At 43.2% G+C, this 16,277-nt stretch overlaps 1 protein-coding gene across 1 annotated transcript; it reads left to right on the top strand.

Moving 5' to 3' along the window:
* Window positions 1-10,981: 10,981 nt before the first annotated feature.
* LOC111957286 (uncharacterized) lies at window positions 10,982-16,076 on the top strand. Its single transcript, XM_023978075.2, has 5 exons — window positions 10,982-11,119; window positions 12,098-12,183; window positions 13,447-13,491; window positions 13,768-13,892; window positions 14,206-16,076. The coding sequence occupies exons 2-5, from the start codon at window positions 12,117-12,119 to the stop codon at window positions 15,496-15,498; spliced, it is 1,530 nt and encodes a 509-aa protein (XP_023833843.1). The 5' UTR covers window positions 10,982-11,119; window positions 12,098-12,116; the 3' UTR covers window positions 15,499-16,076.
* Window positions 16,077-16,277: the final 201 nt, after the last annotated feature.

Genomic DNA, 16,277 nt, shown 5'->3' with positions numbered 1-16,277 from the left:
ATGTAAGGCTTACAGTCCATGTTCCCAAATACTTGAAAAAGTCTGATTAATTACGTTGCATGATCACGACAGTAGACCCACGCAGTTTTAAAAATAAATTCTGCAATTATATCTCCATGAAATAACACACAACAGGCATATACTGTGAGATTTCAAAACGTTTAAAAKCATGACTAGAGAGAGACTGTCAACGAATACAGCAAACAGATGCTGTTTTTACGAGTGAGTTCATGTTTCTTACTCAGCACTGTCAACACCTTGTATTCAACACTTTTTATAAGCCATAAAAAAACACGTTCTTCCTATTTCCACTCAGCGCTACAACAAGCACAGCAGCAGTAATGAATGAGTAGGAAAGTGTACCTATAGGCTTGCGCTGTTATTATTAGCAGATTGGGTCGTTTTCAATATCAAGGAATATTTCACTTTCTCTGTAGGAGTAACGACATGTTTTGTGCACGAGGCAGAAATAATGCGGTGCAACTCGAGTTTCGCCAGCTGGAAGACGGTGTCCCTTTTTGGTCAGTGTCAGTGGAGGAAAGGGAGAGCGGAGGGATGTTGAGAGGCGGAGCCTCAGTCTGCTGCTCTCTCCCTCCACTGAGACTGACCATCAGATGTAGTCACCATCAACTCAGTAAAATAAAAAATAAAAATGTTCACTCAGTTGTGCTTCACAAGTAATACAACAATGGATCTATTACCGGTGTGATCATATAGCCTTTGATTCAAAGTGATCTTCAAAAGGTTAGTGACCACTGTTCTAGAGTTATCCCTGTTGACACTATCAACGTTTCCCTTTACTGTGGCAATTGTGATCGAATCAACACAATATTTGCAAGAGATTTGTTGTGGGCAGAACAAATTGGAGTAGGGTTCTATTGCATTGACATGCACTACTCAGCTAGTACTCTACACAGACCTGTGCTCCTATATGCAAATAGACCATTGCCATATGGATCTGTGTTTATAGCATGAGACAGGCTTGAATACGCTAAGTAGCCAGTAAGCAGAGGGTAGCATAATGCGTTTGTTTCTCTGTAATAGTGGTACGGGAATATTAATTCCTTTTATTTTGTAAAGTGGTTTCTTGCATCAAACAACACAACATTTCCAGTCACCTCATTGTCTGAAGGACAAGTGGATAAACAGGCTCAAGCCCTGCATGTTTTTCTTTCTCCAAAAGTCTCATGGAATGTAGGCCAACATTGAACACCACAAATTGGCTGCTATTGTAGGCTGAATGATAGAACAGCTATTTCCATGTTAAAATGTTATGTGATGCATTTTCTCTATTGTTTTTGATGGTAGGCCACACTGGTAGGCCTACTGTCACGTTCGTCGTCGTGAGGAGACCAAGGCTCAGCGTGATATGAATACATACTCTTTAATAAACGAAGAAACACTAAACAAACCGAACGTGAAGCTATAAACAACGAGTGCTGACATGCAACTCCACATAGACAATAACCCACAAACCAAACTGGAAAATGGCAACCTAAATAGGATCCCCAATCAGAGACAACGATAAACAGCTGCCCCTGATTGGGAACCAATTCAGGCCACCATAGACCTACATATGCCTAGACTACACCCACACACCTAGACATACAAAAACCCTAGACAATACAAAAAAAATCATACCCACCCTCGTCACACCCTGACCTAACCAAAATAATACCGAAAACATAGAATACTAAGGTCAGGGCGTGACAGTTAACAAGAAATGTGTGGAGTGGGTGAAAAACGAGTTTTAATGACTCCAACCTAAGTGTATGTAAACTGCCGACTTCAACTGTATATTGCCATTTTGCTCAAAGGTTGAGAAGTCCCTCCTAGACAGTTGCAGTCTCCATATGGTACATGGATATATATATATATATACATATATATATATGTGTGTTATGTACCAACTTCTGAAAGATACTCCAGCCCCGAAGGGAGGACTATTTTAACATCATTGGATCATCAGATCCCCCAATGCCACTTATGTTGGGTTGAAAATGCATCCATGCTTCAAAGAGCTTAAAGAGTTTTTACCCAATATGGTAACATATGTGAAGGCTGTAGAGAATAGAGGTCCAAATCCAGGCACAAAGTCCTTTGAGATGATTCAGGAGGCCGTTAAGGACCCTCTTATGATAGCAAAAAGGAATTCCATCTTGTCAGAGAGCAAAGAAGTGACACCATTCCTCACACGCTACCAGACCGATAAGCCCCTGGTGCCATTTCTCTCTACAGACTTGTCCAAGCTGCTTAAGAGCTTACTGAGCAGATTCATTAAGCTAGACCTCATGAAAGAAGCGAAGACCCCTCAAAAACGTCTTGATGTCGAGGTGAGCCAGTAATCCAATCACATTGACTCCTCACAGGTCGACTTGGGCTTTGTTACTCAAAGAATTGTGAGAGACTTGTCCGCAGGGAAGAAAATTGGACAGAAAACATTGATGGACTTCAAAATCGCATGCAAGAAGTGTATGATCACAACTGTTTACAAACTCATTGAGAAATCTCCATTTGTAACTAGTGCGCTGGGAGTCGGGAAGCAAGTTCAGGGATTGCATAATTTAATTAACAAATGAACAAAACTAGAAACATGAACAACGCGCAGACAGGAAACAGGAAACAGAAACAGAAACAATAACGCCTGGGGAAGTAACCAAAGGCAGTGACATATAAAGGGAAGGTAATCAGGGAAGTGATGGAGTCCAGGTGACGCACAGGTGCGCGTAACGATGGTGACAGGTGTGCGCCATAACGAGCAGCCTGGTGAGCTAGAGGCCGGAGAGGAAGCACAGTGACACCATTGAAGTACTCTCTGGTCTTACATCTTTCTTTCTTGGATCCAAGGGAAATGGCAGGCACAAATGGAAAGATGCGGAAAATTGAAGAAAGCCCAGACCTACCTTGTAAATAGTCATCGGGTGAAGGAAGAAGATTGTGATGACATCCTTCGACAACACTCACATTTGATTGATGACACTGTCCAGGCCCAACACTCAGAGTTTGTAAACTTTGATCCTGTCCAAGACAGCGTGGACACATTTTTACATGAGTGTATGTCAAAGGACAAAGAGCTCAGAAATCTATGGAGACTTTGCTGTCAACTCCTCTTACTGTCACACGGGCAATCCTCAGTAGAGCGCGGATTCTCCATCAATCGGCAGATTGAAGTGGAGAACTTGAAGAAAGATTCATACGTAGCACAGAGATGTATAGTTGACCACATAAGAGATGTGGGTGGCATACATAATGTGTGCATTGACAGGCCGCCGCTGATGTCAATGGCATCTGCAAGGCAGAGGTATGTGACACATCAAGAAGAACAGAGACAGAGAAGAATGGATGAGCAAAAAAACTGAAAGAGAAAAGACCTTATAGATTAAATAGATGAACTTAAAGGGAAGAAAAGAAGACTGACAGATGACATAAATGCTCTCGAAGACCTCAGCAGACAAATGTGCACTCAAAGCGGAGAGCACAGGCAACCTCACTCTTATTGCCAAGTCCAATAGCCTGAGAAAGGGTGGTAAAGATAAAAGATCCCATGTTTTGTGTTGTTAAGCTGGTGCTAATGAAATAAATGAGGAGTTACTTAGCTCTTCAACTCGTAAATAAGTCTCTGTCTCTGTCGCTCAACTTACACAATATACTGTTTTGCTGTGTTGTGTTAGAGTAGGCAAGAGACCACATACAGTAGTCTGCCATCACTGTAACACAGCACAATTAAGAAGTGTTCACACATTCAAGCCTCTCTCTCTTTTTAATTGTATATATATATATATAATGGATGAGCATATATATATATATACACACACAGTGGGGAGAAAAAGTATTGGATACACTGCCGATTTTGCAGGTTTTCCTACTTACAAAGCATGTAGAGGTCTGTAATTTTTATCACAGGTACACTTCAACTGTGAGAGACGGAATCTAAAACAAAAATCCAGAAAATCACATTGTATGATTTTTAAGTAATTAATTTGCATTTAGATTCCGTCTCTCACAGTTGAAGTGTACCTATGATAAAAAAGACCTCTACGTGCTTTGTAAGTAGGAAAACCTGCAAAATCGGCAGTGTATCAAATACTTGTTCTCCCCACTGTATATACTGTACTCGATACCATCTACTGCATCTTGCCTATGCCGTTCTGTACCATCACTCATTCATATATCTTTATGTACATATCCTTTATCCCTTTACACTTGTGTGTATAAGGTAGTAGTTGTGGAATTGTTAGGTTAGATTACTCGTTGGTTATTACTGCATTGTCGGAACTAGAAGCACAAGCATTTCGCTACACTCGCATTAACATCTGCTAACCATGTGTATGTGACAAATACAATTTGATTTGATTTGGTTATACTACTAGGTGTCTAGTCTGTTTTATAAATGTGCAATGAACATAAAACACAATTATATAAGGAATTGGCAACTCATTCTCATTCTGAGAAATAAGGTAGGCCACTTGATTTCAACATCTGTACAAAGTGGACAGGCTAACACGCTGTTCAAACTTTTGGAGATGGACAGAAGGGTGTGTTCATAACAATTCAACTGTTCTACCTTCTTACCAAGCAAATAMATCCAAGTTGGCTAAACTTGAAATGTAAAGATTAGCTGGCTACTCACTAGCACGTGGGCTTGTGTTTGAGAGATTATGAGACCTGTGTTCATTTTCTATATCTGCCAGAAGAAGTTAGTCATTATTAGTGAATGTGCGTTATGCACATTGTTCTAGTTAAATTTGTAACAAAAATGGCATTTTKATAGACAGACTTGAAAGCCATATCAGTGATTATTGCAAAAAAGAAGGTTAAACTGTTTTGATAAAATAATCTAATTATTATTGGTTTTTATGGTTGCAGAAGGCTTCAGAACAGCTTCAGTTTGTTGTGGCATGGACTCCATAGGGATACTTGCCCATCTTGACCCCAATGCCTCCCAGAGCTGTTTCAAGTTGGCTGGATGTCCTTGGGGTGGTGGACCATTCTTGATAGGGCTCCCGAGTGGCGCAGCGGTCTAAGACACTGCATCTCAGTGCAAGYGATGTCACTACAGTCCCTGGTTTGAAWCGAGGCTGTATCACATCCGGCCGTGATTGGGAGTCCCATAGGGCGGTGCACAATTGGCCCAGTGTCGTCTGGGGTTTGGCCAGGGTAGGCCGTCATTGTAAATAAGAATTTGTTCTTAACTGACTTGCCTAGTTAAATAAAGGTTAAATAAAAATGCACAAGGGAAACTGTTGAGCATGAAAAACCCAGCAGTGTTGCAGTTCTTGACACGCTCAAACCGGTGCCCCTGGCCCCTACTACCATACCCCATTKAAAGGCACTTAAATATTTTGTCTTTCCCATTCACCCTCTGAACGGCACCTATACACAAACCATGTCAGATAATGTTTGTATGGATTGAGCCTATGCATGTTTGTACAGAGCTATACGATCAACCTCTGACCTCACAAACCGTACACAGACGCACAGGAAGGGCACACAAACATCCCGGAATGTCCTTCACTTTTTACCAGGGTGCACTTCTCTGACCCACTACTCTCTGAGAAAATGCCTGTTAGAACTGATCATTTGTGTCAATTCAATATAAACTGGATTCTTCTAAATGTATTTTTTTTTTTTCTCCACAGATTTTGAAGACCTTTTTGATGATGACAGTGAGGAAGATTATGGATGTATTTATTTTTGTGGAATTTGTGAATTTGTTGATTGAATAAACAAGTGAATGCGCAAATATACTGTACTGTACATGTAAATCTTTTTTCGCTTCATTTTTTGGGACTATCTGGCAAACTAGCTATTTCTTCTCTAATGACATATAATTTCCATTCAGCCAAATAGGGGTGCTATTTCTAGTTTTTGTTTTTCATTGCTACTGCTGGCACCAGATGTTGCAAGATTCGTAAAAAAATCCAGGCATTCTACTATATGTTGGAATGTTAAAATGATGAGTTGCTGTCATGCTCATGTAGATTCAATGGACTTCCATGCTGGATTGTAAATTACTGTCTCTCTCAGAACACCRGTTCGTTGGGCATTTAGAATTTAATTATATATGAGATGATCCCTGAGACTTGGATGCAGTCGCCCCCTAAAACATACTGCAGATGGCAGATGATGAATGGGGCTCCGCAAAGAATCACTTAAATTATTTGTAATGACACAAATAAGTATGTTAATAATAGCTTATATCGTATATGGGCACAGTGGGGCTTGATGGATACATYTAGTAGATTTAGATGGATATCCTGTGTGATTTTGGTCTCCGGAGTTTACATAAATGTTAAGGAGAAAAATGTGTATATAAACTATGTATACAAAAGTATGTGAACACCCCATCAAATTAGTGGATTTGGCTACTTCAGCCACACCCATTGCCGACAGGTGTATAAAATCAAGCACACAGCCACGCAATCTCCATAGACAAACATTGGCAGTAGAATGGCCTTACTGAAGAGCTCAGTGACTTTCAACATGGCACCGTCATAGGATGCCACCTTTCCAAGCTGCCCCGGTCAACTGTAAGTGTTGTTATTGTGAAGTGGAAACCTCTAGGAGCAACAATGGCTCAGCCACGAAGTGGTAGGCCACACAAGCTCACAGAACGGGACATCCGAGTGCTGAAGTGCGTAAAAATCGTCTGTCCTTGGTTGCAACACTCACTACCAAGTTCCAAACTGCCTCTGGAAGCAACGTCAGTACAATAACTGTTTGTCGGGAGCTGAAATGGGTTTCCATGGCCGAGTAGCCACACACAAGCCTAAGATCACCATGTGCAATGCCAAGTGTCGACTGGAATGGTGTAACGTTCGCCGCCATTGGACTCTGGAGCAGTGGAAACGCACTCTCTGGAGTGATGAATCACACTTCAACATCTGGCAGTCRGACGGACAAATCTGGGTTTGGCGGATGCCAGGAGAACGCTACCTACCCGAATGCATAGTGCCAACRGTAAAGTTTGGTGGATGCGGAATAATGATCTGGTTCGGGCAAGGCCCCTTAGTTCCAGTGAAGGGAAATCTTTATGCTACAACATACAATTACATTCTAGACAATTCTGTGCTTTCAACTTTGTGGCAACAGTTTGGGGAAGGCCCTTTCCTGTTTCAGCATAAGAATGCCCCCTTGCACAAAGCGAGGTCCAAACAGAAATGGTTTGTCGAGATTGCTGAGGAAGAACTTGACTGGCCTGCACAGAGCCCTGTCCTCAAACCCAACAAACACCTTTGGGATGAATTGGAACGCTGACTGCGAGCCAGGCRTAATCACCCGACATCAGTGCCTGACCTCACTAATGCTCTTGTGGCTGAATGGAAGCAAGTTCCCGCAGCAATGTTCCATCYTCTAGTGGAAAGCCTTCCCAGAAGAGTGGAGGCTGTTATAGCACCAACTTAATATTAATGCCCYTGATTTTGGAATGAGATGTTCYACGAGCAGATGTTCACATACTTTTGGTCATGTAGTGTGTATATATACTGTTGTCAGGTCCAATATTATTGGCAACCTTGATAGAGATGAACAAAAAAGATGATACTGAAGTATAAAAATGGGGAAAGTATTTTATTTTATACAAATACATTAGGGGGAAAAAGATTTTGTTCAACAAGTAATAAAAATACATCTAAACGATAGGGGTCAAAATAATTGGCACCCCTGTTTTCAATATATTTTACTCACTTATCAGACACTCTTATCCAGAGTGACTTACAGTAGTGAGTGCATACATTTTTGTACTGGTCCCTGTTGGTGATTGAACCCACAATCCTGGCGCTGCAAGCAACATGATCGACCAACTGAGCCACACACCGTGCGAAGATAACAGCACTGAGCCTGATTGAAAATAATTTGTATGAGATTGGAGTACACATGGGGATGGTTCTTGGCCCATTCCTCCATACAGAATCTTTCCAGATCCTTCCTTGTGGATGTTGATGTGTGCTTGGGTTTATTGTCTTGATGGAAGATCCACTTCCGGCCAAGTTTCCACCTCCTGGCAGAGGCAACCAGGTTCTTGGCTAAAATGTCCTGATACTGGGTAAYGTTTATGATGCCATTGACCTTAACAAGGGCCCCAGGACCAGTGGAAGCAAAATATCTGTCACGAATCCCGCCGAAGATGGTGCCTCTTCCTGTTCGGGCYGCGCTCGGCGGTCGTCGTCACCGGCCTACTAGCTGCCATCGATTCTCTTCTTTTTGTTTCTTTTAGTTTGGGCTGATTGGGTGCACCTGTTTTGAGTTTAGTTTTGTGGGTAGGCTATTTAAGGGCAGTAGGCCCGCTGGCTTTTGTGCGGGCTTGTTTCTCTGTTATTTGGTGTTGGATTGTTATGTGGATATTATATTTTTCCGGACAGTTTAGTCCTGTCTGTTTGGACTGGTATTTTCATGCGCCCGTGTGTTTTGGGCATGATCGTTTTCCCTGTCTACTGGAAATKAATCCACGTTCTTGAATACCTGCTCTCTGCGCTTGACTCCTCCACCCAGTACTCCTAGCAGCTCTGACAATATCCCATGAACTTCAAAGATCCACCACCATAGTTTAGAATAGGTATAGGGTTCTTTTCTGCATATGACCCCTATCTTTTTGAGAGAAAAAAAGTATTACTTGTTAAACAAAATCTTGATTTAAAAAAAATTGTATTAATATAAAATAATATAGTTAACCATAGTTAACGTGACATACAGAAGATAGCCCTATTTGGTAAAAGACCAAGTCCATATTATGGCAAGAACAGCTCAAATAAGCAAAGATAAACTACAGTCCATCATTACTTTAAGACAAGAAGGTCAGTCAATGCGGAAAATGTCAAGAACTTCAAAAGTTTCTTCAAGTGCAGTCGCAAAAACCATCAAGCGCTATGATAAAACTGGCTCTKATGAGAACGGCCACAGGAAAGGAGACCCAGAGTTACCTCTGCTGCAGAGGATAAGTTTATTAGAGTTAACTGCACCTCAGATTGCAGCCCAAATAAATGCTTCACAGTGTTCAAGTAACAGAAACATCTCACCATCAACTGTTCAGAGACTGTGCGAATCAGGCATTCATGGTCAAATTGCTGCAAAGAAACCATTGCTAAAGGACACCAATAAAAAGAAGAGACTGGCTTGGGCCAGGAAACACGAGCAATGGACATAAGACCGGTGTAAATCTGTGCTTGGTCTGATGAGTCCAAATGTGAGATTTTTGGTTCCAACCTCCGTATCTTTGTGAAAAGCATAGTAGGTGAACGGATGATCTCTGCATGTGTGGTTCCCACCGTGAAGCATGGAGGAGGAGGTGTGATAGTGTGGGGGTGCTTTGCTGGTGACACTGTCAGTGATTTATTTAGAACCCAAGGCACACTTAACCAGCATGGCTACCACAGCATTCTGCAGCGATACGCCATCCCATCTGGTTTGCACTTAGTGGGGCTATCATTTGTTTTTCAACAGGACAATGACCCAACACACCTCCAGGCTGTGTAAGGGCTATTTGACCAATAAGGTGTGATGGAGTGCTCCTACTGTACTGTGATTTATTGCATAGGACACATTTAGATGTTCCAGATCCGGAATGGAATCTTTCCTGACCTTAGAATGAACCGTTTTCCTGTCCACAAATATCCTTTTTTAAATCAAGTATGGATGACGACGGGTCTGTTCAGGAGGGTGCAGAACACAGAACATTATAGAACATTCAATGTATTGTGTAGAACAGATGATTGTCTGCAATGTAGCCGAGATGATCATGACGCCTCTAATCATTACATTTCTAGCTGCACATTTCAGAATGTTTCCCTTCATTGACTACAACCCAATGCATGTATTCCTCTCCTGTTGGTGGTATGTAGTTCAACATACGAACATGCAAGAGAACACAGATGAAAAACTTCTTACTGTACATGAAAGTGGAGGTAGGGCCTCATAATCTTTACAGCAAGGGTCTGTTTTTTATGATTTTTAAAGTGGTATGAAACCGCTTTATGGGCTTTGCACACATATCACTTGCCATGAATTTTCCAAGAATATAACACGTTGACATATTTATATCATGCTACTATTAACTTATAGTTATTTTCAAGGCAACTGGTTCATTGACCTATATGTAAAATGCATACTTTAAGAGGAATATTGAGCATGTAATATTTTCACTTAGCTGATTATCCATATTCTATACTATATACTATGCAAATGTGGAATAGCCCTTTTTACACACTCTATGTAGAAAAACATTTGCTCATGAATGGTTTATGGAGCATCTACGAAGGCCTTCCGTAGGGTCATTATAGGCTTCATGAAGCCTTTCAAGTTGATTCCAATGAGACCAGTGGAACTGAGCTGGCTCTACGTGGCATTTCCCCAGGCACCAGTCAGAGCTGAGTTGGCGGTGTGCTAATAAAGGCCTCTACTTGGACAGCAGTCACCGTCTTCATTAGTGTTTCCAGGAAATACAGTGGAAGAGGAAAGATGGTGCAGTGGGATATATAGGACTGGCTAATGACTAGGGCTGTCTCTACAAACCTGCCGGAGACACAGCACATAGAGGTATATACTAGTAGAAAGTGTGCTAGATGTAAGGCCGAGTGAGGGACCTTTACGTTCTATTATTCCCGACTCAACACAGAGAGAGGTTTACTGGTTTTAGGGTTTACTGGGAGAATCATGCTGCCCGAATCAGCTCCAAGATCCATAATAATGGCCATTCTATCCAAAGACATTGCTGGTTGATTGTTATTGGGAGCAATCCAGATGCCTCACATCTTAACCCTAAATTCCAAATCGGTGTCAATAAATAAGCTATACATCAAAGTTACACCCCGTTAATCCGTTTTTTATCCAGGGGTCTCGCTGTTCAGTGCGGTTAATTACAGGCCCCCTATTGGTCAGTCAGCCAGCGGTGAAAGAGCCAATCCTGGAGTGCGTAACAGCATGCTCGAGCCGTACGACATGCCTTTTGTTTTTAATGATCAAGAGGCTCTTTAAAAATGTTACCCTGCGCTCCTCTCCCATACAGGGGAGCAGAGGTAGGGTGCACACACAGCTCGGTTAGCTACACCCAGTAAACCAATCAACCCAGAGAGCCACTGGCTCCTTGAGGCCATCCCAGGAAGGCAGAACTTCAGTTGAACAACAGGTAAGTCATGGATCACAATGCTTATGATGTGATGATTACAACACAACGATGTGCTCATAAATGTGTGCTAATGTATACTTTATATACAGTTCATCTAAATGGTTTACATCACCATGGTTAAAGCTAGGCTTATTTTGCACCAAGTTATTTGTATGAAATGTTAGTGTCAGTCTGTAACAACATGCAGAGTTTACTTTTGAGAATCGTCAATGATTCAGTTGTTGGTTTGGGAGGAAAGCTGAAGATGGATTTTCATTATAACAGATAAATAAGTAACGTTAGATTCTGTCAAGTCAATCCCTCTATCAGTGGTAAAGCCAATAGCCGGAATACATTGGATATCAGTACATTTACATGTTCTAAGTTCAAAATCCTTTGAAGACTTTAAAAATAAGAGAAACTATGGTCTAGTCTGACCTCGTTGAGAAGTTACTGGCCATCAGTGCTCTACGATTAGTGCAATGCTCCAAGTTCAGCTGTCGTCAACGTTCAACCTTGATAGAACAACCAAATTAAAATGATAGTTTTAATTATTGACCCTTGACAGGACCACTACTTGGGCCTGAATAAACAAGTATCTGAATGTACATGACCGTACACAAGTAGACATTTTGTGCGGTAGGGGAGCCGTTCGGTACTTGCAAACCATTGTTAAATGGTGCAGGGCGTGCTGAAAGGAGAACACCATTGTTACATTTTATAATAACTTTTGAATAAGCCATTAGAAATGCTTAGAAATCTTTGTATAAATGTTTAATACAAATTGCATATATGATGTTATAAATGAATTGGGAACGCTTAAATGCTTATACGTGTTTATAAATGTTCACAAATTAGGACATTTTCATTTATTAAGTTCTTTAATGCTTATTCATGAAAATGTGTATAAAGCTTCACCCATTTTAGCATGGTCAGGAACAACTTCCACCCTCTCAATTGTTCCTTAAAAAACCTGAATATTCCCAACTTTGCCCGCAGGAAACAGATCAAGCAGAAAATGGCACGGACAGGAAGACTAATGTTTTCCCTCATATACACCGGAATTATTGTAGTGTTATTGCCAGGTGAGTGACACTTCTGTGCTCTAGCGCTTTCTGCTTTGATTTGATTTGATTAGGATCCCCATTAGCCAACGCCAATGGCAACAGCTAGTCATACTGGGGATCCGACATAATGACAAATATTACAATTTACATACATTTAAAAACATTAACATGTAGTGTGTGTGCATCTATTAGTTACACATACATGTCAGTAAATACACACAACGAGTAGGTCTTGGGGGAGAGGTGTTGTACCATGAGGTGTTGCTTTATAAGTGGGAGATGGGAGTTCCATGCAATCACGGCTCTGTATATTACTGTACTGTTTCTGAAAGACATGCTTGACTGATTGTCTGACTAAAATGAAAAAAATAGATCACTTTATATCAGTCACTTTACTGTTGACTGCAATGTAGAGGAGATTATAATCCATACCACAAATTGATGTTAGTCCACAACAGTTTATTTTCAACGTCACTCAAATGACGGGCTGTTCCTACACACGAGATAAAACCAATGCATGTACTGTAGATGACAACTTGCCAGCCATAGGGGCATAACATACAACTTCTTATGTGTATCAGAACTTTTTCGCAACCCCACCATAAAAATACATACAGTACATCTCTGATGCCTTGGACCTGCGCTTTAGCATCATTAGTAAAGGTACCGCAGACGTCACCCCACAACTGAACTGGCTGACGGGGCTTTGTTCCCTTCTGCCGTAAACTTCTGAAGGGAAACCCCTGGTGCTTTTAATGTATAGAGACACGGTGCGCAGAACATCGGAACATGTTCCACTCCTAAACATCTTAGTTTACAGTTGAGGTTTAATTGGGTGGGATGGAGTGAGGGGGGCCTTTTGGGCATGCTGCCCAATGCTCTTTGTAGTTTTACCGTTTCCACTGACTTCCAGTGGAACCCCATGCAGTAGCACACAAACTCAGGCCCTTCAATCCTGTTCAAAGTGACTGGAGTGTGGGTGTGTGCGTGTGGGGGGGGGGGTATGTATTTATGTTGGAAGGGTGTGTCTAGGTGTGTGTATGTGTGAATATGTATGTTCTGATGTGTCTGTGCGCATGCATGCATTAGCGTGTGTGCGTATGTGTGCCTGCAGCCGTGTGTGTTTAGGTTCATCGGGAAAATGCTGCCTAGGCTGTACCTCTGAGGGTCGTCTCCTGCCGTGCACTGCCAGGGGTCGATTAGCAGAGCCAGCATTTTACCTCATTTGGGGGACACAACATCTGGTTCCTGTCGACTCATGTCCCTACTGTTGTTTTACAGAGTTTCTGGGGGCCAGCCCGGTGAGGCAGAATGCGAAGAAGGAGGGTGAGTGAGGGGGACTGGTTTGTAGGGGACATCAAGGGGAACATGGATATTAGCATGCATACTACTGGACAGTATGTCATATCAAAATATTTTCAGACATTAACAGCAAACTCACTTACTGTGATATTTATATGCAAGTACACACATCCTTACAGTACATACACAAATACTGAGTCATGTACTCACACATACTTGTGTACTGGTGTTTCTTTACACTAATATGGCACTTTTTGAGTCCACATTCTCTTCGTAATATGTTTTTCTCTCTTGTTTCAGCATCTGCAGTATCCAGTGATGTCCGCAGCAAGAGGAGTCTTACCGTTCCCGTTCCTGTCCTCAAGCGTCTTCCTGACTTCTGGGGATGGTACAAATTCTTCATGGATACTGGTAACCAGGAAGGAGTGAGTGGCAAACATTCCACAATCATTTTTGTTTTTAGAGAATGTACTTTTGGTTTGACACTTACCTTTTATAGTCATCCTGCACACACACTTCACTTCGTTCACTTGTAGATAAAGCGGCACTTTCTGCCTCCCGTACCATCTTCATTGGCCCGTATTAACAGTCTTGATTGAGCTTTCCTTGCACAATGTAATAGTCAAAAAAGTGAACTTCAACCATCCGGCATTCCAGGCAGGCTCAATCAAACATAACATTTGAACGAAGGTCTGGATCTGATGGGAGTCTTGTCTTTCCCCTGTCTTCACCCTATAGGTAGAGCATCTGGACAAGATGTACATGATCTACCTGCAGAACAAGCACCGTTCCGAGGAYGGTCCCACCTTCACCCATTACCTCACCCACCTCAGTGCTATCTACAAGATTTGCGCCGACTCCGACGACCCAGAGTGCATCGCTGAGTCCACCAGCAAGCCCAAGGCCAAGGTGGTGATGCCCGTGCCTTTCAAGACCGCCACAGTCAAAGTATGCAACCCTTATATCGACCCCTACTGCCCCTTCCCCATGATCCCTAAGATTGCCGCCCCAGCCATGGTCAAGGCCGCCCCAGTGCCTGTCCTGACCCCCCTCCTGCCGCACCCTCAGAAGACCCCCACAGGGTTCTACTACTATGCCCCAGTCCTGGAGCCCTTCCTCACCGCAGAGCAGAAGACGGAGCTGCTGCGCATCTGCAACCCCGACGACCACGAGTGTCTGCAGTACCACTTGCGTGCCGCCTATGGCTATAGGCCCGCTCCTGGACCCGCCCCGTCCTACGCCGCCCTGGGCTGCGATCCCACSGAGGACCCCTACTGCCGGCCAAAGCTGGTGAAAAAGGCCCCCTCCAGCTTCTACCACATGTACCCCACCTGCGACCCGGCCACCGACCCCCTGTGCATGGCTAGCATAGCGGCCCCATCTCCCGCTGCCAAGGAAGCCCCTAAGGAGCAGCAATGCAACCCCCTCTTCGACAAGGGCTGCAACCCCCTCACTGCCACCAAGTTGGCCGGCCTCACCAAGCCCGTCCTGGAGTACACACCCAAAGACAAGCCGGCGCCCGGCCCTCTGGCGTGTGACCCGCGGTACGACCCATTCTGCCTGCTAGGTGCCGCCGCTGCCCTCCGTAAGGCTCCCCCAATGCTGCCCCAGTACCAGATCCACTCCCGCCTGGGCGTCCTTGGGAAGACCAAGGAGGGCCATGACTGCTACGTGCACTACGATAAGGGCTGCACACCCTTGGAGGCCAGTGATGAACCCAACGCCCCCGTCGCACCCCAATGCCACCCCTATGACTTTACCTGCAATGGAATGTCTGCCCCTTCTCCCCTCACCGCTGAGGCCGACAAGCCCAAGAGTGGCGTGATCCTGCCCGATCCTGACTGTGACCCCGAGTACGACTACAGCTGCCGCCTGCGTCGTGCTGAGGATGCCTCCGCCGCAGCGGGACCAGCAGCCAAGGAGACCAAGGATGAGCCAGTGCAGCAGGATGCTGCCCCCGAGTATGCCGTCCCACAGTTTGAAGACTTCCTCAGAAGCTACATGGCCATGGATCAGTACAGGAAGAAGTAAAAAAACAACAAAACAAATATCAACTAGATGCTATATCTAAATCGCTAGAACTGGAGGAAAGTGATGCAAGTTCATGTGTTATACATAGACACACTCAGTCCTCCCAAGGTGCTAACATATCTCCACGGGTCAAATACTGCTAAAGCAGGACGACTAGGGTCCTATCAACAGAAAAATCCATACCTGCAATAGTGAATCAGATTCGCTCAGTTACAGTGCCTGAAGGTGTATTATTTTACCGTCTGTGATATATGTGGGGAACCCAACATGAGTCCCTCTAAGTTTTATGGTCCCATAGAAGACTATGTGAAAGGTGTGCATTAAATACTATGCTTGTCTCTAGAAAATGTATGTGTTTGTAGAGTAGGGGAAGCTAGCATACTTGAAGACTGTCTAAGGCAAATGTATGCCCATGTATGTTTTCTATAGTTGTACATTGTCTATTTCTAGTGTATTGTGAACCTAGTGTCTCTTGAGTGTATTTAATGTTGTTTGCATAGCTTTTCTAAAACCTATTAACCTCAAACCCTTCCTCTGGTTAGATTTTTTTAAGTTCCAAATAAAAAGTTTTAAAACAAGCTCCCATTCTCCTATGGAAACAGTTAATACCCCCAGTACACAATGATATGTCACAGTGGTATCTGATAGCGTGTGAAAACCCACATGAAAACGGAAAAGGTAATTGCTGGCTGAAATATTAGCAAACATGTTCAGCATTTTTAAGCGATAAGAACAATCACTGTTGGTCATCCCCTGAATTCAACAGTGGGATCCAGCGG

Source organism: Salvelinus sp. IW2-2015, linkage group LG32 (genome assembly GCF_002910315.2).
Source record: "Salvelinus sp. IW2-2015 linkage group LG32, ASM291031v2, whole genome shotgun sequence".
NCBI classification, from domain to species: Eukaryota; Metazoa; Chordata; class Actinopteri; order Salmoniformes; family Salmonidae; genus Salvelinus; species Salvelinus sp. IW2-2015.
Note: the sequence above shows the minus strand (reverse complement) of the source record. Positions and strands in the feature narration are given on the sequence as shown.